We start from the raw sequence: 23,379 nt of genomic DNA, 5'->3' as shown, positions 1-23,379 counted from the left end.
ATTTTCCCGTCAAACTAAGCGTAGCATATTACTCCTGCCTCAGCGCCGCTGACAGGTTCCTCTGGTACGGGGGAAGACAAATAGGGCCCATGTGGGAGATGACGTCAGCCCACCTGCCTGCAACCAATCACAGCTCCCTGTTAATGAACAATTTCCTCCGTCTTCCTGAAGGGTTTCCCGGTAAAGCCGCGCGGCGGTCGGGGAGGATGAACTGAAAAACCCCCGCTTTCTATCATCCTGCTTACCCACAACCTCGTAAAAAAAATATATACGGCTGCAGCGAGCCGACGACCTGGCTCCCCCCAGCCCACCGCCTCCGTTAAACGAGGGGAAAAGTCTGCCCCCCGGTCGAATCCACTTAGATCTGGTTAATCCAGAATCACAACTGGCCCAGATGTGTGGACTGGACAATTTACAGAGCGAAGCGGAACCCTGGACAAGATATGGTGTGGGCTTTGGTATGACGGTGTTGGCAGCTGTCGGTGACAGTGGGTTTTAAACCGTCAACCGCCTTGATTTCAGCAGTCTTCCGTAGAGATTAGGAGCTGCCGCAGAATATGCGTGTATGTGCTCGTAATTGAATCGCAACCCGTGTAATTTACGCGGCTCTATCGACCTCTGTCTCGCTCTACTCTCATTTATATGAGCGGCCTGGTCGCTAGGCGCTGTGGGTCTGTGGTCGTCGGTCTGCAGGAGACCCCAGCCAGCAGGGCCGTGGGGGGGGGGTAAGGTACAGCTGGGGGCCTGGTGGGGCTGTGGAGGTTTCAGGGCCATAGAAAACCGTCCGCTAATGGGAAACACACTTTGCCGAAAAAAACCTTCCGTGTTTCTTTCCATCGCTGCAGAGGAAAAAATAAAAAAAGGTGCACGTTTGAAAACCTTGAACAGCGTCCAGAGAGCAAGGCAATGATTTAGAAACGGGAGCTAAAATGAGTAAATAGTTGCTGCCCCATTATGAAACGCAAACCAAAATACATAAACTCGCTGTGAAGCAGAGACGGAGACCGAGGGGGGTCGGGTAAAAACAAAAAAAACTGAGTAATCAACCAGCCGTTTGCCAGCCGAGTACCAAGACCCACGAGGAACAACATCGCCCATTCCTGAGTGAATGTGAGCATCGGGAAGACCTTGCCACAAGCTTCTGGAAGCCTTGGAGCCCTCCTTGAACCTGCCATTGGCTGTTCCACCACTCGTATCCCTTTACACATTGATACCCAATAACCCACAGTTTAGCCATCTCCCCGCATTTACTCAACGGTGTGTTGTGAATATGTTTCCAATCGAGGCCCGCATCGCCTGCCAGCCAGGCTGCCCCCACGTCTCCATTAGAGGCCTTGCCACTGGTTCATGTATACCCAGCACAGCAGACACTGGGGCCAGGGAGACGGAGCCCGGGGCGTTGTGAACGCTGGTCGGCAGGACATCGGCCCTGAGGAACGGATGGTCCATGTGTTCTGGTCCGAGGAGTGTGGGTATTCTTCTTCTTCCAGATGCCAAGAAAAACAAAATTTGCAGCATCTGCAGCTGCAAGTGTAACTGCTGCCGCTGCCCTGAGTTATAAAAGATGGAAAGTGAAGTCTGACACCGGCTTTTGATCCAAAAACCAGAGGGACCCGGGGATAAAATGAAGAAAGGGCTTCGGAGCGAAGGCTCATTTGAGCAATTATCTTAACGGCATTAAAACCGTTTTAAACTGCGACATGAGGCAATGTGGTGGCCCATGATGACTCCAACGGCCGTATGAAATCATAAAATAAACCATGATAGAAAACCATCCTGGAAAAAAGGGTGAGGGTGACCTGGTGAAGGGGACCTGCCTCTTATTATCTTTCTATTTTGATTTTAGCCTGGTGTAGCAAAAGTCCCACAAAGGGCTTCTTTCTGAAGCCCAGAGTGCAGCAAAAAATACCTGCGGGATGAAATCGAATCCCTCTGTGAATTATATTAGATGTTCCCTGCCAGCAACGGCACATAACTCCATGTGTGTGTTTTTTACCAGCGCTGAAAGAGCTCCATTAGACCCTGCTCTAAAATAAACCACCTAATTGGAATCCCAGACAGCAGCACCTTCAAAAGCTCTGGTCCCTTCCTCCCCTTCCTCCCTCTCCCCCAAATCTCTCTTCTCGCTCCGAGAGGAAGGGGGACTTTGGGGGTGGGGCAGGACGGAAAGAAAGTCAGGATTGGGAGTGAATGGGAGGGGGGGGGGGGGGGGGGGGGGAGGGAGGAGGCGGTCAGGTGAGTATAAAGAAAGGTATTGAATTGGGTATTGAAGAACGGCAGCTGGATCTCTTGACAGCGGCCCGCGAAGAGACGAGGGAGCGAGAAGGGGAGGCAGGGCGGGAAGGAGGGAGGACGGCAGGGAGGGAGTCAGGGTGGCTGAGGTCAGCAGCACATACATTTTAATCAAACCTTCATGAAATCCAGCACTGAGACAACATCTTGACAGAAAATTAGGGGATTTCAAGTATTGGTCTCTCCACCCTGTTCTTCGCCCATTCTCCCTTAAAGCCAGAGTAGGCAATTTGGAGGGCCAGAGTAAGCTAGGATTTGCAACCAACTGAAGAAATGCCTCCCTTCAGGCCTCATTTCTAAAGCAAGCAAGCTTATCCCGTGTTTTGGGGGAGTGGCTTTGGAGTGGCTTTGGAGGGCCAAAGGCTTTGGAGGGCCAAAGCCACTCCCCCAAAACACAGGACTAGCTTGCTTGCTTTAGCAATTAGTCTACCTAGCCATGTGGAAGACTTGGGTCATGCTAGGTAGATGTTAGGTAGACAGACAGGTAGGCTCATCCAATCATTTCATTCGCGTCAAATTAAACAATTAGACAGGATAAATACATGCCTGCGAAAATCACAAATAGCTGATTATTATTATTATATATATTTTTTTATTTGATTTATTTCTGCCGTCTGTATATAAAGAAAATTTAATCAAATATGACTAAAAGATGCTTCTAAAATAAATGGTCTACCCTAGCTTTAACCTCTGCCACTGCTGCAACTCCCCCTAAGACCAATCACAAACTGAAACCCTAAATCACTAACAGATTCCAGTCACCGCGATTCATCTGACACTGGGCAGATTCAGGGCCTGTGCAGCTCCAACCCGACCCTGCTCCTACAAACTTCCCCGACTTGGGGGGAAGGTATGAACCTGATTGACCCTACAGACCTTGGCCTTGGCTTCACCCCGTCAGACCTTCAACTTGAATTTCTGCAATTGGTCATGACAGTGACGACCACAATAACAAACTTTCTGCACAACAACACAAAGAAAGCAATTTTCGTTAAGTATCACAAATCTGCGATTCTTTGATTCCGTGTTTGTGGCGTGTCGAAGTTGTAGTATTTTTAACTCACAATGTGAAGGAAAAAGCATTAAAACATAGTAGCTGTTTGTTTAAATCCCATGTGAATTATTGAGCCCAATCAGCAAGTACTTTTGTTTGGGTCACATCAAGTGTGAGCACTTAAGATGAAATGAATACACTTTTCAGAATCAAACCCAAAGGCGGGCTTATCCCTAATCTCTCTGGGGCTGATTTGCAGGCGTCCATGCTGCGCCACACCTTTGATAAAGTCCCAGTGTTGGAAAAGCGGCAGCGGTCCAACGAGTGTTCAGACCGGGCCCTTTTCTGTGGCATTTTTTGGCTTGCTTCAGTTAACCAAGATGTAGCTGCACTTAATCTCCCCTCCAGGAAATCCCTCATCTGGGACTGATTTTATAGGCACCGGGGCTGGGCGCAGAAGGAGCACGGAGCGGGACTGTTGTTCAAGGCCTGGTTCTTTAATGGGATAGAGGAGCTGTGCTCAATCTACCTGATCAGGAAAGTGTTTGGATCCATTACACTGCAGAGCTGCAGCGCTCGGGGCGAGATAGAGAGAGAGGTGCAGAGAACCAGCCTTTGGAGTACTGTATGGAAGTGGGGTAGGCGTTAAACACATGTGTGTGTAGTGTGTGTGAGACAGAGAGAGAGTGTGTTTGAGAGTGAAAGAGAGAGTGTGTGTGTGTTTATGGCTCTGTGTGTGCATGCGCGCTTCGGAGGCATGCCTTCCAGGCGTTTCAGGAACAGGGGCGTGTTGGTAAGTGTGTTAGATTGAATATCTAGTCCACGACCCCCTAATTGATCCCACGTCTTGGAACATTCCACCAACCTCCTCCACCTCCACCCGTAACCACTACCACTGCTGGGGGGCCCTTCCCCCTCACCCAGTCACCCACCACAGCCCAGCCTTTCAGCAGAAAGGTCCCCTCACAGGTCTCTGGAACCTCGGCCCTTTGGGAACAAAGTGGGGGTCGGCTCCCTGGGGAGGGACGTCTGTCCTCTCCAATCAGGAGGCTTGGTGGGGGTGATGAGTCATAGAGAACAGTGATCCCTCCACAGCTAGTGTCTTAATGTGTGTGTGTGTGTGTGTGTGTGTGTGTGTGTGTGTGTGTGTGTGTGTGTGTGTGTGTGTGTGTGTGTGTGTGTGTGTGTGTGTGTGTCTCTCTCTCTCTGTGTGCGTGTGTGTGCGTGGCTGCGTGCGAGGCTGTGTGTGTGGCTGAGTGTGTGTGTGTGTGTGTGTGTGTGTGTGTGTGTGTGTGTGTGTGTGTGTGTGTGTGTGTGTGTGTGTGTGTGTGTAAAGGCCCTTTTTTTTCCCATGTCCTGCAGTACAGGAACGAATGATTGCTAGTGACTGGGCCAATTAAAGTGCTGAAACTCTAAGCTCTACTTTTGTCATGCCGAATCCCAACCAAGTGACCCTCGGAGAATTGTCCCGTCAGCACAGCGCCACGTCCACCAGCCAATGCATGAGCAAGCATCATCGGGACTCGCTGGCGTCTGCAACTGTGTGTCTGTGCAACTGTGTGTGTGTCTCGCTGGCGTGTGCGACTGTGTGTGTGTGTGTTTGTGTGCGAATGTGTGTGTGTGCATGTGTGTGTGCGAATGTGCGCGCGCGCATTGAGTAGTGGAATCAGACCGGGTCATTGTGACGTCGTCGCTATTAACGTGGCAGGCTGGTTGCAATCGGAGGCCAGTTGTGAGGATGGCTGATTGGGCCCGGCCTGGAGGCCCCATTAAAGTCATTATTATAATGTGGGTTTATAGAGGGCAGAGTGAGACGACGCTAATAGCGGTGAGAGGGTGTTGTTGTTCTCCGCTGCCCGTGAGGCTGTTCCTTCGCTAACAGCCCCCTACGGTCCACGCCGTTAAAGCAGCCCCTCTCAGACGCATCACCCACTGGGCTACCCAGCTTCTCTGGTCTCCATTTCAACCCCAGCAGAAAAAACAAACACTTTCCCTCCATTACTCTCCGTCCAAAATATATTCCACCAGAACCATCCTGTCCTGCCGGAGCTGCGCTCTCTCTCTCCTCGGCGTTCTCCAAAGAAAACAGTCGGCGGTATCGCTGACGTAGCATCATCGCTAACCTGATATAAGCCAGCCCGCGCTCCAATTACACACCGCGTTATCCTGTGTCTTTAATTAAAACCAGATCCTCGGGAGAACAAATCCATCTTTATCTGGACCTCAGGCATCGAGTGACATGGAGCGATGGTCTGGCTGCGGATGTTTGACTCGAGTGTCTGCTGTTGTTTAGCTTCGACATTAGCGCGGGGAGAGATGGGACTAATTTGGCTGAGATGATTGCTGAATGCCTGCGTTTATCTGCCTGATTTGGTGCCTGACATGGGCTGCGCTCTGTGGCAGGACCGCATTCACAGCACATTCTCCTCATAAAAGCACAGGGCTGATAAGAGTATTGAGGCTGACTAGAATCATAAATTACACATGGATCATTGCAAATATCTATCTATAAACATAAATAAATATATCTATCTATCTATATCTAGATCTATATAAATATAAATACAGATATTTGGTATATATAAAATGTCATATAAATATAAATAAAAAAGACTCAGTATTTGGTACAACTTTAAACAAAGTCCTCGCTTTGTTCTAAAGAAAGCAAGAAATCATAAAGACGGCAAGAAAAAAAAGACAGCATAAAGAAAGAACGGAAGAAAGAAAGAAAGAAAGAGAAATACACAAAGAAAGATAGACTATAAGTAACAAACTGAGGGGAGCTCGACTTGACTTTGGCACGTGATGAGAAACTGATGCCAGCAGACGGTTCCCCCGAGCGAGCGACCACTTCAGTGATCGGCCGGCGCTGAGAACCATCTGCGCCGGCCGGTCGTTCGTCTCAATAAAACCGAGCGGGCCGGACGCAGACCAATGTGATTTAATACAGTTATTACATTTTCCCCCTGATTTAACTCCTGAAGCGTGGCTAGATCTGGACGGAGTCTCGGAGGCTGACCGTATCGCTTTCAGACGGAGGGGACGGAGCCAGGTGCGCGGTCCGGGCCCCGCAGCCTGGGCCCCGCAGCCTGGGCCCCGCAGCCTGGGCCCCGCAGCCTGGGCCCAGGCCGCGGGGCCGTGAGGTTTGGCCTGGTCTGGGAAAGGAACCGTCGGAGGATGGAGAGGAAAGGGGCGGGTGGAGGAGAGGAGTATAATGGGTATGGCGAAGGACCAGAGGATGCAAAGAGTACTAGAGTAGTATAAGTATGCCCTTGGAAAATTATAACTTGATGATGAAAATAGCGGAGAAACTTCAGAGTCTTCCCGAGTCCAGGGTGTGAATTTAAATATTTGAATTGAAATAAATTGTTGAACACATTTACATCATATGTTCGAAAAATAAATCGTGATAAATCTCTATTAATTAGATTCTAATTGCCTCATTGATCAAATAATTAAATTAATTATTATTAATTATTATTAATTATTATTATTATTATTATTTAAAAAAAGTACATGTATGTACTACACTGCTGCATTCACGTCCTGAGAAACAACAAAAAAAACTCAAAAACATACATTAAATCCCAAACCTCCTATCTGGGATTAAAACTGTATCTTATCCTACAGCTTTTCAGGCTGATGGTAAAAATAAGATATACAGTATATGATCCAAAACCAAAAGATGTTGAGTGACAGTCAGCATGGAGCCGGAATGTGTAGCCACTGGACGAGAGACAAGCTGTGGTCGCACAACGACACTCAAACCAAATAATCATTCTGTTTACTGAATATGTTTTTGACCTGCCTTCCCTCTGCCAAGTTCAACTTGAACCGTGATGTGGATCGGCAGAGGAACGCATTAGATTCTATGGCATTAGACCAGCTCCATTTCAATCAAAAATAAGTTCAATATTTGGAGGGCACCAAATAAGCACACTGGTTTTGAAAATCAAATATTTAGCATCTCAGCCAAAAGGGAAAAGTAAAGAGAAAATGGAGCCTAGTTTCAAAGACATAGAGAGAGAGAGAGAGAGAGAGAGAGAGAGAGAGAGAGAGAGAGAGAGAGAGAGAGAGAGAGAGAGAGAGAGAGAGAGAGATGGAGAAAGAAAGAAAGAGAGGAGCGAGACGGAGAGAGAGATGGATAGAGAAAAGGAGAGAGTGATAGAGAGAGAGAGAGTGGACAGTGTTTGGGAAAGTGTGGAGGTGGTTATTGGAATCCCTGCTGTGTCAACTCCTAAACGCCTGCCTCTCTAACACAAACACACGATCCGAATAAGGAGGGTAGGCAAACAGCAGCATTCCACGGTGAAAACTATTCCCATGGTAAACAGAGAAAGAGCCGTCCTCATCTAGCACCCTTCAGTGTGCAGGAGGACTTTTCACACCTTAAGATAACTCTCACCACGGCTCCACATAGAGTCACTCGGCAAATCACAAACACACTATCGCACTGAGCTCAGCTGTCACCCAGCTTCCGTCTCCGAACAGAGACGACGCGACGCATCTCCCACCACGGGACTTCAATGGCACTTTAGAAACACAGACGTTGCGATTCTCTTCCTGCTGTATTTCATCCCCCGCGGTTTCGAAAGGACTCCGCCCGCAAGATGCATGATGGGTAACGCAGAGCAGCACATGTGTTTGATCGTCGAGGTGCTCGGAGCAGCGGCGGTGGAATGGGACCCGGTTCGGAATAAAATGACTGCATACACCTTCCCCCCCCCCCCCCCCCCCCCTCCCTGGGGGGTCTGTCAACGCTCCCGGGGTACCCTCCCCCACCTCCGGGAAAATAAACGAAGTGAGCGAGGGATTGGGGGGTTCAGAAGTTGAAAGGACCGGCAGTGTGTGTGCCTGGTGTGTGTGTGATGTGGTGGTGGTGGTGGTGGGGGGGGGGGGTTCTGCTACCTAGCCTTTCAAGATAGAACTGTGTGTGTGTGTGTGTGTGTGTGTGTGTGCGTGCATGCGTGCGTGCTGCTCCCTAGCTTTTCAGTCTTTGTATACATTTTCTTTGCTACATTTCCTACTTGCAGCGTAAAGGCTGAACAAGAACAAAGTAGAGAAGACAGAACGGTGTGTGTGTGTGTGTGTGTGTGTGTGTGTGTGTGTGTGTGTGTGTGTGTGTGTGTGTGTGTGTGTGTGTGTGTGTGTGTGTGTGTGTGTGTGTGTGTGTGTGTGTGTGTGTGTGTGTGTGTGTGTGTGTGTGTGTGTGTCTCCGTCCGTGCGTCCGTCCGTCTGAGTGAGACCCAGGAAATGTCCGGAATGTGGAGGGACAGTGTCAGGACTCTGGGAGGTCTGCGTTCTGTAACCTACTGACCAGCAGCACAGGATGGAGGCCTCCCTCACAATGTATCACACACACACACACACACACACACACACATACATCACACACACACACACACACACACCTCGTTTTACTACCAAAGACACACACACGCATTCATAGACCAACCATGTGGTCTCGCACATTGTATGGATCTCCGCACAAGAGTGGTTATTGTCAGCGTCCTGACAGGGGAAGACGGAGAGCCCGCACCAGGGTGCGCAGGGGTGGACACGTTGCCACGGCAACCACTCACCCGCTGGAGTCGCTGATGGACACGGATCCCAGGGCGGAGCCCAGCTTCCTGCTGTCCCACAGCCTCACCTCCCGACCACGGTGCTAAGCACACACACACACACACACACACAGGGTCAATACCGCATGCATATAAACACACACATGGTCAATACCACATGCATATAAACACACACCCTCAGTCAATACCGCATGCAAATCCACAAAAACACACACGCAGGGTCAATACCACACACACACACACACACACACACACACAAAATACTACATACATATTGTACACAGACACAAAGTGACACAAATAAAATAAACGCACAAATAAAAATACACAGAGCGTACAGAGCGATAAACAAACACAGGTGGTTAAGCACCAGTAAACACTCTGACTTCCATACGGAGATTTGAACACGCACTGCAGAGGCGTGTGGGTCCTCTCCCTACCGTGTCCGTGGTCAGCAGGTAGTCCTCTCTGGCCCAGAGCGCGCGGGAGCCTTTGCTGCTGTGCATATTCTTGACGCTCTACAAGGGAAATCAAAACAGAGTCACCTAGTTAGAATCACGTGCACATACACAGGGCATCGGTGTCCCGTGAGCAACGTCGACGTCACCTCACTGCTCCTCACTGCTAAATCCTGCGCCGTCGACGCGTTAGGTGTCGAGGAGAGACAGCTGACAAGAGACAGCCAGAGGCAGGGAGATGGGGATGAGGAAGAGAGAATTAGAGCCGATGTCTCCCCGAGGTGCCCCTGACAGGTCTCGTGAGGGCCAGGAACAGACCAGGACTTGTCCCTGGATAAGGACCCCTTGTCAGAGTTGACGTAGCAGACACGGTGACTGATGCCCCCAAGCGCAGCTTAGACTTCCGGGGGGCCGTGTCATATCGTCTGTGTGTTTGCGTGTTACTTTTTTTCCGTCCATGGGGCCCTGTGTCACCGCAGAGTCACCGCACTGATTCGATTGGGGTCTTCAATCAAGTCAAGCAACTGTTGCCGCAACAAGAGAAAGAGTCTGCTCGAAAGGAATATACGATAATATGCGAAAAAGAGGAATGGGTAAGCAGAGATGCAGAGATGACTTCCCAAATGCAATGCATCTGAATTGAAGAACCAATGTAATGTCAACAGTTCCAACCGAAAAGGAACTAACTGAGGGCATTCCAAACTCTCCAGACACTCTGCAGTACACCCTAATCCACATTTTAATCCCCCCATCATCCCCCGCTACAGACAGGAAATCCAACACACCGCGGTTACGGGCGTCTCGCTAAAAGCAAGCTATGTGTCAAGGCACGGCTACTTATAGACCTCCGCGTCTGGGCCTTGCCGAGCTCCGCTATCCGAGCGCCGGGCGCTAGAGTTACACCCGGCCTCGGCGCTCGACCAGCCGGGTCAACGACCTTGCAACAGGAGCCCCGCGCTGGCCCTCCCTCGGCAAAATGACCGCAGTCATTTCTTCGCCGTCATTCACAGGTTTATTTACAGCCCTCCCAACCCGACCACAGAGCACAGTGAGTCAGCGGTGATTCCCGGGTGGAATGAGCACGGCTGGGGGGGGGGGGTTTCTCTGGTGTTTCTAAAGAGCGCGTCAACCTCTTCCTCGCGGAGATACATCACACCCACCGGGGTGACAAACAGCGGGACAACTAAAGGACAGGGAACCCCCGCGGCCTCGTTGCGCCTTCTAAAAACACGCCAGGTCGCGCTGGATGCACCGGGAGCGAACCGGGGGCCTGTCGTGTCCACCGTGCGCCCTTAAGGCTCAGTTATGGTTCCAATGCAAGGGCCTGACGCGCGCCTCCCAAAAATTATAACCTTGCGTCGAGGCGACGCAGCATGAAGGGCTGTGATTGGTCCGCTCACTAAAACCCGACGCAGAACCAAAAGAGGTTCACGCGACTGCGTCGAAGCGTCTGCGTGGTCGTTGCGTTGCGTCGGTGTGGAACCATAACTGAGCCTTTACATAGAGCGCAGAGAGCTCGCTTGCCTTGAGGGCTTCTAATCAGCAGCATGGAGGGGAGACGATAGGTTGGTCAGACAAGGGGATGGGAGCAGAGCATCAGATCTCAATGTTGGGTGGCGGGGGGGACGGGGGGGGGCGGGGGGGGGGGGGGGGGAGGGTTCAGTACATGTGCTCCGGGTGCAACACATGTGGGCCCCATCAAGGCTCGTTTTCGAAGCCCACTTCCCTTCCTCTGACGTCCATGCACTCAGCGCAGCGGTTTGGGGAGCACAGATTCTGGGGACTGGTTTGTTTGATGGTGGGATGGGGGAGGGGGGGGGGGAGGCCTCGTGCCGCGTTCCTCTTTCTGAAATATTTTCCACACGGCTAACGTTAAGAGTATGGGTGCACTCTGATGGTAAATGAAGGACATGTGTCAAAGTGAACGTTGCTCGCTGTGAGTGTGTGAGGGCTGCGTTATGGAGACGTTCGGACTAAGAGACGTGATGTATCTGAGCGGAGAACGTCTCCCTAATGTACACTCGATACCCACAACTTGTTATGATCTCTTTCTGGAGGGGGCCGGTGTCAAACAATTCAACGTGGATTACATACACACACTTAAGACTCGACATAACTCCTCGATGCAGCTGGGGTTGAGGAAGAGGGGAGAGGGTGAATGTGGTTTAAGACCAGAAATACTGCCGTTTCCTTTGAGTTTCATCAGTTCCTCAGCCGCAGCTCTCCCTCCCCCCATTGGCACACACACACACACACACACACACACACACACACACACACACACACACACACACACACACACACACACACGGCTGACGAGCAGAGGGGCTGCTAAACGTAGGGCTGAGGGCCCCCCAATCTCCACCGACGCCATCGCTAGCCAGAGAGACGGCTGGGCCAGGGGGTGTAAATCACCACCGCGCGTATGGACGCAGTGTCTACTGGTCACACTGGGGTTTACTGCCGGATTCATGACACCCATCTGAGGAGCAGTTCTTCAATTGTAGCAGAGCGCACGCGGAGACCACAGTAGTGAGGTTTTAAAAAAAATGGGACATACCAGGCCGTGCCAAGTTGAAATACATATGAAGATGGGGGGAGATATCATTCACCCTTTATTATTATTATTATCATCAAGAGGTCACTATGGAAACACCGCTAATGTAAGGAGCAGGGGGTCTCTTGTTATATTATCATGGCTCCACGCATATACACGCGCATAAATGTATATAATAAAACCTCATGGGGGGATTAGGGAACATTCTATCGACCCGGCAACAGGAGGTTACCATGGGAACGCCAGCAACGCAAAGAGAGTGCGGGTTGACAATAAGTCCTGGGAGAGGTAAACACTTGGGCCCAGCGTGCGGTCGCTCCCCGGGCCTGGAGTTTGTCAGCGAGCCTCCTGCAGGTAGCCGGACCGGTGCACACTTTGATACGAGGCGGATGACAAATAGGCCAGATGTACCGGAGCATTCCAGGCCCACATGAATGAATGGCCCAGAAAACAGATAGATCAAATGAAGAGAGTGGAGGAGAGGGGAGTCAGGAGGCGGGGGAGGAGAGAGGAGGAATCCAGAAGCTTGCCTGGAGTATAACTTCACAACCTCTCCACACTGCTTACCTTTAAATGTGCATTTAGGGCATTTAGCAGACGGCAGAGGCAACCATGCCAGGCGGCAGCCAGCTCATCGGCAGCAGTTAGGATTAAGTTGTTAAGTCTCGGTCAGGGACACCTCGACACTCTGCTAGGAAGAACCAGGGATCGAACTAGCAACCTTCTGGTTACAAGTCTACCCACTGTAGCTCCTGAGCTGAGCCGACCCCAAAGCTTGGATGGCCGATGTCTTTAGAGGGAAGACAATGCAGGATCTGGGGTCCATTGGGGTAGGAGCACCCAACTTGTACTCTGTGCTATGTGCCTGCAATAAGGGTCCATTAAATACTGGATAAGGATAGGGGCAGCCAAAGTTGTGCTTTGATTAGACTATAGAATCTAGGTTTGGTATAAAATCTACTAAAGTGATTGTGAGCAAGCTTAAACCTTATTCATAGTCGCTGTGCTTCAACCTCACAAGCCAGCTCGAACCAAAAAGCACGGCGTCACAGTGTTTGCGTCACGGTTTGTCTGCGTATAAACAGTGACTTCATTGCAATGGCAGTGCATGCATATACTGTCGGGCGCACTCCACGACCGCTGCATCGCAGTGAAAAACTCTTTCTTCTTTAAGGTGCACCACGGACACTATTTTGGCCTTCCAGTAGGATTCATTCACGTTAAAAAGAGAAAAACGTCCATTCAGGTCTTAAACGTTCAAAAAACGTCACCTTTCTACTGACCCAGAACTGCTAGCAAAGGCAGGCTTTGAGCTTCTTGCCATGACAACGTCAGGCCTGCGCCAGCCAGCCAGTTCCCCTAAGCCCCCCCGGGCCCATAAACCCGGCTGATGTCTGAAACTTCAGACAGACGTCTGAAGTTAGACGTCCACGTGTCCCACGGACCACATGGGCTCCCATTCACCGACATGATGTCATACTCCGGTCCTCGTGAGCCCTCCGAGAGCACAGGCACAGCTTCGGGCCTAGCAATGACAATACCATCACAGCCCAACGCGGCCGAGGACGGAGCAGTGAAAAGCTCCAGATCAAACCCCAAACGATGTCGACCGAACGAGGGGGATTTGTACAGGCTGTGGCGAATCACCACAGGGCACCCAGGGAGAACAGACATCTGGGCCAGGGTCCGTCTGTCCGTCCGTCTGTCCGTCCGTGTGTGTGCGGGTGTGTTGCCAAATAGCATCTCTCCACTGAAGCCATGAACTCCGCTCTCATCCAGTGCACCAAGGGGCCCCTGTGGCTCCACCTGGCCGACACGCTGCAGATCCATCCAGAGACGGCAGCGGTCGGGGGGGGGGAACAAGTGGTTTGTTGATCTTAGCAACAGAACAAAGGCGAAGCTCCGGCGCAGAGCTGATGGGGTTCACGCAGAAGGACAGGGGGAGGAGGAGGGAGAGAGCAGGGGGGAGAGCAATTTGTTTTCAGGGAGAGAGGGGTTGAGGTGTCAATGTGGAGGGGGTAGAAGGCCTCACCTGCTTCATTAATTACGTCACAGCGTTGGAATCATAGAGGAACCGCGCAGGAAACAATGTCAACTCTTGGGGCGAGTTTCAAATGATTTGTGTTTGTGGGTGTTGGAGCCCTTGCTATACGGTAAGGATCGTAGTACAATTTCAAAGGGCCTCAGCCATCCTGTGAGCGTCAACCTAATTAGCATGGATAGCTCTAGATCAAATCCAATGGAGTACAGGCGACGCAGAGATTAGAAACTTCATGGAGACCTACATAAATAAGCAGGCAAAGTATAGCGCCAGTCACCTGGATGATTATAGATTCCTGTATTTGACCATATGTTTAAAGCCCTCCTGCAATGAAAATAACCTCTCTCCATTTGCCTTTCTTCCAGGGCTGTTTAACTTGAGCTTCGGCAGAGTGGGAGCACATCTGTGTCACTCAAATAGAATGTTGATCCACCCACCGGGATGACTATCAGGTGTCTGTGTGCGCACATATGGCAATGATTTCAACTTCCCCCCTTCCACCCGCCCCCCCTCTCCATCTCTTTTCCAACTTTATTCTTTTCACTACTTTATCACTCTTTCCATTTTTTTCCCTCTTTCCGTGTTTGCACCAGTGGGGGCCAGCTTATAACCAGCTCTGAAATCGTTTAGCTACGCTCATTTTTCGCCAGGACGTAATGGCTTTGTGAGTGGGTGAACAGGCTGGATGAATCGCCAAGCAACTTATTCCAACATGATTAAGATCGGTTAAGTAAAAAAAAAAAAAAAAAGCATCCCAGATTTTCCGTCCAGATATCGGGGGGACTCTCACAGTGAACCGAAGAACCAAACGTAAGCCTGCTCGTATTAATCAAAGGCCGACTGAGTGGAACCGGGGCCTTTCGGTATGGTTGTTGACGTTGGTTACGAGGGCTCTGATTGCTGGCTCGGGCCCCGGCTTCGCTCCCCTCAAGCCCCCATGCAAAGTCAGGCAGACACATCACTAGCATGCCCCAGATGCAGCCACTCACCCCTTCAAGCTGTGCCTCCTTCTCATCCTCCTTCTCATCCTTCTCTCTCTCGCTCTCTCTCTCTCTCGCTCAGCCACATTTCACTGATCTTTAATGGTCACGCTCCCTTTCATCCCTTCATTTGTCCTCTCTCTAAATTGATAACTGCTGCCATGTTCTTTTTTTCGTCTTACCATTAAGACTCGAGTCCTTTTTTTTCTGCCTTTTCATCCATGGCTAATTAGTCGCCTTTTCAGCCATTAGCGGCCTGTCTTTTTCCCGCTCTGCCTTCATGGCCCATTTAAGCACTGATTCGTGGGCTTGGAAGCCACTGTCGTGATTGTAACTGGTGCAGACCCCAGGCTGATGAAAGGACAGCGAGGTAGCAGATGACACAAAAGACGCGAGAGGGAGACCGTAATCAATGTGTTATTTTATGCATACTACCACTTCTTTCCACGTACACATGTGGTTCATTTGAACCATCCAAGACCTGATTTATCGTCACCGCGTGCGACCCCGGTCGGGCTGACGCCAACCGAAAGGGACGTAATCCCGGCCCCGGGCCAAGGTTTCGATTTGACGCGTGTCGTGCAACTCGTCACGGTGACTGTAAACTGCGTGACAGTTTGGTCACTTCTTTGAACACCAGACAAGAACGGACAACCTATGCATCTTTCTTCCTTATGACACGGCTCCACACACACACACACACACACACACACACACACACACACACACACACACACACACACACACACACACACACACACACACACACACACACACACACACACACACACACACACACACTTCTTTCTTCTAGACATAATGAACGGACAGAGGTCAGAATCTGGGCAGAGGCTGCCATTCGAGGGAATGAAAACACAAGCCAGATCTTCAGGTGCAGCTGCAACAGCAGAGGGCTGGAACGGGACCTTGCTGACATCAGAGGCTTTACACCACCCTGACTACACCCTACACGTGCGACTGGCCACTGAAATAAAATAAGCATTCCCATTGAACATTTCCATAGGTATTTGGCACCATCATTCATATATATATATATATATATATATATATATATATTTATGTAGAAATACGAATAAAAACTCATTATACCGATACTTCTATCAGTACTATTTTTTCCCTTCACTTTCCTACGGTTCAGCGAATTAAATAAACATGGTTGAGAAAGAAGTAGCGGGGATGTGAGGCAGAGGGACGGTGTTTAAGGCTATTGGCCGGTTGGCCCTGGTGACTACAGGAGTGCTCCTGGCAAGGGAACAGAGATATGGACAGAATGATTGCTGCTTAAATATAGCGTCCTTTATAAAGTGGATAAGCAGAGGTCTTGAAGGAATACTACATTTTGGGGTATAGGCTTTTTGTCTGGGTTCCCACACTCAAATGTGTACAGTGACTACTCCCGTTATTTGGCTCAACTGGATCGTTACGATTATTGCAGGGACTTGAAAAACAGTAATTGAGAAAAATATCTACTCCTTTTGCACTCTGTGGAAAGCCCACAGAGTGTTGCCTTCTACTAAGTACAGACTAAGGATAAATGTATACATTTTGATACACAGTTCTCTGGTAACTCTTCAATGTGATGTCTTCCTCTGCGACTAAACAGTCAAGCTGTAGTGTACCTGCACAGTTTTGACCCCGCAGGCACAGATTCAGCCCAAAACAAACAGACGCAGACCGTTGTTTTGAATTTTGGGTTTGGGAATCTTTTCCAAGTCAGACGTTTCCTGGACACATATTGGGTGTTGCTGGATTTCTGAGTTAAATTCAATCCATGCACACATTCAGTAAAGCGCACCTAGCAAATTCTAAGTATGTCTGGCCACAGTCTCCCTTTGATGTGGCCGGCGCAAGATTACCCTGCATAGATTTTCTAAGGAATGCTTAAAGGGGTGTAGAAACCATTAGTGAGCAGCTAGCCAGATCAGAATGAATAATTTTCCCTCTCATAATAACTCATAAATAAAAGATCTGGCCAGCCAGCACTTAACCTTGCTTGTTTTGGATGACGGGGGGATAGAGAAGGAGTCACCTGACTTGAGCAAATCCATCTTTGATTGAGATGAAAGACTAATTATCCCTCCACCCAAATGGCTTTTCTTATTATGTTGCCTTTGAATAAAAGCCAAAATGCCCCCTCACTCATCAGTATTTTCATAAAACTTCCTTCTACAGTAAGCCCTACGCACATTAACTACTGATTCTCCGCAACGGCATCGCATTGCAATATTTGCGCCAGGACTGCAAATCAGTTTAACTGCTGAGCTCAGTAAAACAAAACACTGCAATGGTAGCAGGGATCTGTGATCATTGAGGCATGGTGCTAATTGGAACGTGTGGCCACAGTGGGGGACCGAGCCAGCCGAGCTGATCGGGGCCCCGGCTGTGATCGGGGGCCCCTCTTTCTGGGGCCCAGGGACAGAAAAGAAGAAAATTGCCCTGGTTCCTACACCAAGCGGTGGAGCAAACCGGCAGCACCAGATGTGTGCAGGGTGCCTACTACTAACCAGGCCCTGAAGGGTCACAGAGGCTGCGCTGGATGGCAGCAGAGGCGGCGCCTTGCTGATGCCCAAATCAAAAACCGTGCATATGGCCCCGGGACCAGGATAGAACTGGCTCGGCCGGGGTCGAGTTTCGGTCCAATAGTGATCTCTAATCTGCGCAGCGCTTTGGTGATCTAAGGCAGCCTCTGATGGTCGATGCGGTTCAATGAATACTCTTCAGATGGGAGTGTGCGGCTTATTCCGTTTGAATCCGAGACACGGATGCAGGGAGCCTGACAAGACATGGTAATGACAGAGGCAGGAACACTGCCGATAGCCCTGGGAGGGCGCCTTTGAAACGTCGGGGGAACCCATGCAGCACACAAGTGTCTGCACACCAGACATACTCAGAGATATAAAAACAAAGACATAATTCACGACTGGGGCAGCAGTGGGGGGGGGGTTACATCTGTGAAGGGAGAAGATGAGCGCGAGGGGACACACATCTCACCGTACGTGCAGATACCGTTTGAAGGAGGGCATCTTAATGCCATGTGTCATTTACAGCACTTTCATAATTGCAACGGAAACGGTGAGCTGGCTTTAATCTGCCTCTCGGACCACATTATAAGGCCTGGCGCCTTCAAAGGGCTTATAGAGGCGCATTGTGCCGGGGTCTGGATTAGCATGGGGATCTGACACGCGAGGCACATGTGTGCGAGGCCCCGATGTGTACATGTCGCGTGCGGACACATGACGACGCCCGCGACTAGTCGAACCCCGGTGTTTCCTTTTGCCCTGCATTTAGGTTTCACATATCGTTGGTTCGCTTAATGAAATTGGTCTGTTGGAAACTTTTTAAAACTATTTCAGCGAGGGGGGGGGGGGGGGGGGGGGGGGGAGTGGACACTATTTGTGTTTGTATATTCAGAGCAGATGTTCACTAGGAGGGGCTGGATTGGCCGGTGTTTAAATGTGAAATATTAACCCCGGAGCACAATCATCAACCCACCGTGCACCGCTGACTCTTGTTGTATCTACTCCGGCCATTACGTACGCTGTTCAATTCCCACATCCCCTCATGTGGAGTCAAGACAACAGCCGAGCACTGGGCTGCCGACAGACTCTGTGATTAATCCCCTCTTTCGCCTGAGCTAACAAAACGTCTCAATCGCCCCAGATATCTGCCATCTATGAACCCGCGCTGCTAAGCCAACACCACCCCAGCTCTCGCTCTTCACTCGGGGGGGGAGAGAACACCCTTTGTTTACCTCTCTCACGGAGCCACAGACGCAATCAAGCAAAAGATGAACTAATTCCCCCCCTCGTCTGAGAGAGACTGTGTGAACGAAAAAGTGTGGGAGGCCTTGGAAGAACTCCCATATCATGAAGAAACGTACAGTGGGGAGGAAGACTCACTCCGGTCTGTTTTGGCCACCATTTTTCGACATCAACTCATCAACTCTCCGTCAACACAGGTATGCGCACCTGGCTTTGATTGTGCATAACCTGACGTTGGACGAAACGCAGCTGCGCTAGGCGACAGCGTATGTATTTTCATAAGACTGACAAGGGCCCCACTTTGGTCCCTCCATGTCCAGCGACACTCCGCCGCACATGTGTTTGCGTAGCTCTGAGATGAACGTCCCTGGGCCTGGACCGCCACGCTGCGCGGTGCCGTGTAGCACAACAGCCAGACCAGCGGGAGGAAAAAAGGTTACGACATGACAAGAACGTTGAGTTACCTCACAGACACCACGCAGACCAGCCAAAGCCCACATACACAATTAGACCGAGGAGGAATGTGGCTACTGGAAACGCACCGAGGTGTAAATTACGAGGCGAAGATTTCCATGAGGGAGCCTCGTCCCTCATGTCCAGCAAAGCCGTCTGCCTGGCTGTAAACCAGCAGCGCGAATCGCCTCGAAATAAAAACACCCAAAAGGCAGAGGACCACTGGGATAGCGTCGGCGTTTGGTCACAGCTTACGTTAGCGATAGAGCTAGGACATGCGGAGAGCAGCGTGAACTAGCTCTGTCGCTGATGTCTTCACTAGTGGCCCCGGCTGTGCTTGACAGGCCGGTTTCTTTGCTGCTCTGCAGCGCTGCCCTTATTGGCACATCAGTTAGGTTCTCCTGACAGGTGAACTCCACAACCTGCTTCCCGACATGATGGATGGGGGAGGGAGTTCTCCTGTACGAGTGGGCTAATGAAAATGTGGTTATGTACCGCCTCCGCCCTACAAAAGATACAAAACAAGTATTCCCAGTGTCTCCGTGCACCTAAGCAACATTACAACAACATTAAACAACAGGTCATTAGCAACACAAAGCGAGGGGAAAGCTCCCAACACGGAAAGACTGATCGCATCTGAACGAGCTTGGCCGTTAAGATCTCCACAAGTGTTTGGTAAAGGGCGAGGCAGACGCAACTACCCGTTTAAGAGGTTTTAAACGGTGATGCACGTGGCACCGCAGGGTACAATTAAACCACTTTTCTACGTGTTTGAATGATAGTGAGGTTGCGGGCTCTCTCCAAATCAGCCAGAGGAGGCTTTTATTATTTCGCCGATTAAAAACAGGATGATGCTGGATTTCCCCTTCCCATAAACATGTGGCGCACGAGTGCGCTGATCTCATTCTTCACATCACCGCTGTCATCCAGCCCCCTCTTCCCTGCTCTGCTTTCCCTTTCTGACCTCCGCTGGAAGCAGAGCGCAACTCAGACGAGAAATAGCCAACAGGTGTACGGGAGCGGGAGGACGGTACGGGGATCTGCACAGCCATCCATCACTCCCCGGGATGCACCGGTAGACTGCAGATTGATTCCCAGCAGCAGCCCTTGTGCCTCCAGGTGTTGCCCACATGTGCGCGCAAGGCCTTAATTAGTTGGACAGCAAACAAGTCCCGAGGCTGCCAGCGTGCTAATGAGCACTGCGCTCCCAAACAACACCCACATGGAAGTACTCCGCCGCTGCCAGCTGGCGCGCACGGGCACGGGCACGCGCACACACACACACAGAGAACACTCATCTATGTAATTCCTGCTTATTCTTCATAAGGGAGGCAGACGTGAGTTACGATAACAAGACGAAGAGCCGGCATTATACAGATGTAGATGTATTGTAGGACTTGGATGGGACAGGTCCGGGTTGCTAGGAAAAGGCATGAAACTGAGAGGAAGAGGAGGTTAGCAGGGATCAGGGAGAGTTATGACCGCAGATATCTCAAACCTGTAACAATTCACTACCAGCTGATCTGCCGTGGTTTATTGCATGTGTAAATTGCAGAGTGAAAAAGTCACCTTTCACTTTTTCCTGGTTGATGCGCGGACATTGAAAGGTCAGGCTTCATCGAGACGGGAAGGTCATTGGTTACCGTATAGGGATTACACTGGGGGAGGCAACCTTTTATTGGGCCAACCTGCCAGGAAAACCAACAAACCATGAAATAGACACATTCTACTGGATTCGCCAGGTGTCTTTTACTCTACACAAGGAATATTTTCCAAAGGAAAAAATTTCCAGAAGCAGTGGCCTAACAGAGGTGTATCAAGAATTTCTAAATCAAATATATGAAGAAATCCATAAAAAAAGACTTTAATGACCAGTAACTTAAGCCGCCTGGAACTGTTGTGTAAAAAAACTCAGATACATTTATAGCTAGGTGGGAGGGGAAAGTCGGTGAAAAAAATGTCCTCTCTCCGTGAACACACACACAGAGGAACATTCTACGAAGACACATTTACATTGGGGGAAGAGGAATAGATTTCGGACGCATCGGGAGAGCACTGCCATGAACTGACTCACATTCACAATTGGAACGCAGCCCAAGCATTCACTTAGGCTACGTTCCAATCTAAACGGAGTCCTCAGCCCAAGGTTGCGTGAATGGACATAGAACAAGACATGAACACAAATATCACTTTTCCGCCCGATGAGCTAGTCCATTGCAACCGCTGGCGGTGGGCAGGCAATTAAAGCAATTAAAAATGGCAATCTGTGTGTTGGATAAAGCAAAGAGACAGCTACAGGAATTTCCATCACTCGTTAGGAATATAATGATGTCAATTGATGGCCAACATCCGAATTTCGGCCACGTCTACACTGCGAGAGGGAATGAATTGAACAAAAAACAAGATCTAAGTCAGATCTCGATGTAGACAATGTCAACAATTAACCTAGGGTCTCAGCAAACGAGCCACATCAGCCACATCACGGGCCAAAGCGTGTGGAGTTGACGGGGGGGGATCCGAGCTGACTTGTGAGCTCCTACTCGGAGCTTGGGTCTCCCCTGTACGGCTCGGACACCCTGTGGAACTGCACCTTGGTTCCAGATGGATGTTTCATTTCACATTTCATACTGTTGACTGTATCCCAGTCCTGTTAGTATTAGGCATTCCCTGATCTGTAAACACGGTCAACGCTGAACGATATATCTATCAAGAGCTAATCCCTGGCAGCCCCTGAAGTGTACGTGAACTTCATCTTGAATTCGGACACCGTGAGATTAAAGAAAAACGGGTTTTGGGCTGAGAGTTCTAGGATTTAGGAGGGGAGGGGGGGGTATCACCATGGTAACGAACCACACCGACTTTGTGATACTTATTTTTTTAACCACTACCGTCGTGCATGGGCGTTATAATGAGCGAAGCTGGTTAAGAAATGCGCCCGTTTGTTTTACTGTAAGACCAGGGGCCGGCCATATTAACCGAGGTGTTTGGGTTCCTGATGATGTTCAATTTTTGCGTAGTGTCCCGTAAAAGGCACTTTGACTTAAAGAGAATAAAGCAACTTTGAGTTCAGAGCCCCGTAGAACGTTTACAAACTGGTGCGCGGAGACATGGGATTGCAGACATAATTTCCCCTGAATTACAGTCTTAATTAAGGAACATTGACCAAAATGGGATAGATAATGTAAGACATATTACCAAGTTTAAAACGATTTTTGGTTTACTGCTCCTTAAGCGTCTTTTGTGAGAGGAAATGAAAAATAACACCCAACACTTACACTACTTTTTCCTCTACATAATGTAAAATTAGGGGCTTAATCGGGGATGAAGCTACTGTGTAAGTTTTCTTCGTTTAACTCAGTTCCTCTTTTTTCGCTGACATCCCTCTGGGTCCGGGGATTTGAACCCACGTTTGGGTCTCGGTGCAGCCGCCAGTGAGCTGCATTGTGCCCTTTGCCAGAAGCAACACTTACTGCGTGGAACCCAGCATGGGCAGTTTATTCTGAATTTAATGAGAAACCTAAACACGGACGCTCAAGCAAGCAAAGGCGTACATCCAAAAATAAATGTGTGCCATGGGGGCAGGGGGGTGCGCACACACACACACACACACACACACACACACACACACACACACACACACACACACACACACACACACACACACACACACACACACACACACACACACACACACACACACACACACACACACCCCTTAAAAACCAAACCCGAAAAATATATCGGAGATGACCTGTACGCACCCAAACACACTCGGCTGTCTGTTTATTTTACGGGAGGAAATTAAAAAGATATAGTATATTATTTTACGGGTGGACATTAAAGCTACAGTATATTAGGTGCTTGGGCCCCACCACCACCACCACCACCTTTGAGCAGGGAGACGGCTGTGCCTTTTTTTAAACATTTTTTTCTGGCCCTGCTTTACATCGGGCCCTCGGAGCCAAGCCGTCCCTGCCCGTGGCCCTCTCTCATTTCACCCGGAGCAGCAGAGGGCTGAGCTGAAAGGGAGGAATCTGCCCATCCCGTCCAGAGAACTATTCCCTTTTCCTGTCCCTCCGCTCTGCCAGTGGCCGCAGATCCACGGCTCCATAGCCCACACTTACCCAAAACTATGAGGGGTATTTTCAGCACTGTAATTTGAGGAAACACACACACACACACACACACACACACACACACACGATGTAAACACTGTACACACACACACACACACACATCC

The 23,379-nt window shown here is 49.9% G+C and overlaps 1 protein-coding gene across 1 annotated transcript in view; it reads right to left on the bottom strand.

The window, feature by feature from the left end:
- The window catches only part of coro7 (coronin 7), a gene marked incomplete at its 5' end in the record, with an annotated part of 96,201 nt that overhangs the window by 59,003 nt on the left and 13,819 nt on the right, over positions 1-23,379 (bottom strand). Inside the window, 2 exon segments of the mRNA XM_084488223.1 lie at positions 8,869-8,951; positions 9,309-9,386. Coding sequence (XP_084344349.1) covers positions 8,869-8,951; positions 9,309-9,386 — 161 coding nt within the window.

Source organism: Micromesistius poutassou (assembly GCF_964030765.1).
Source record: "Micromesistius poutassou genome assembly, chromosome: 1".
NCBI classification, from domain to species: domain Eukaryota; kingdom Metazoa; phylum Chordata; class Actinopteri; order Gadiformes; family Gadidae; genus Micromesistius; species Micromesistius poutassou.
This window is presented reverse-complemented; position numbering and strand designations above follow the sequence as displayed.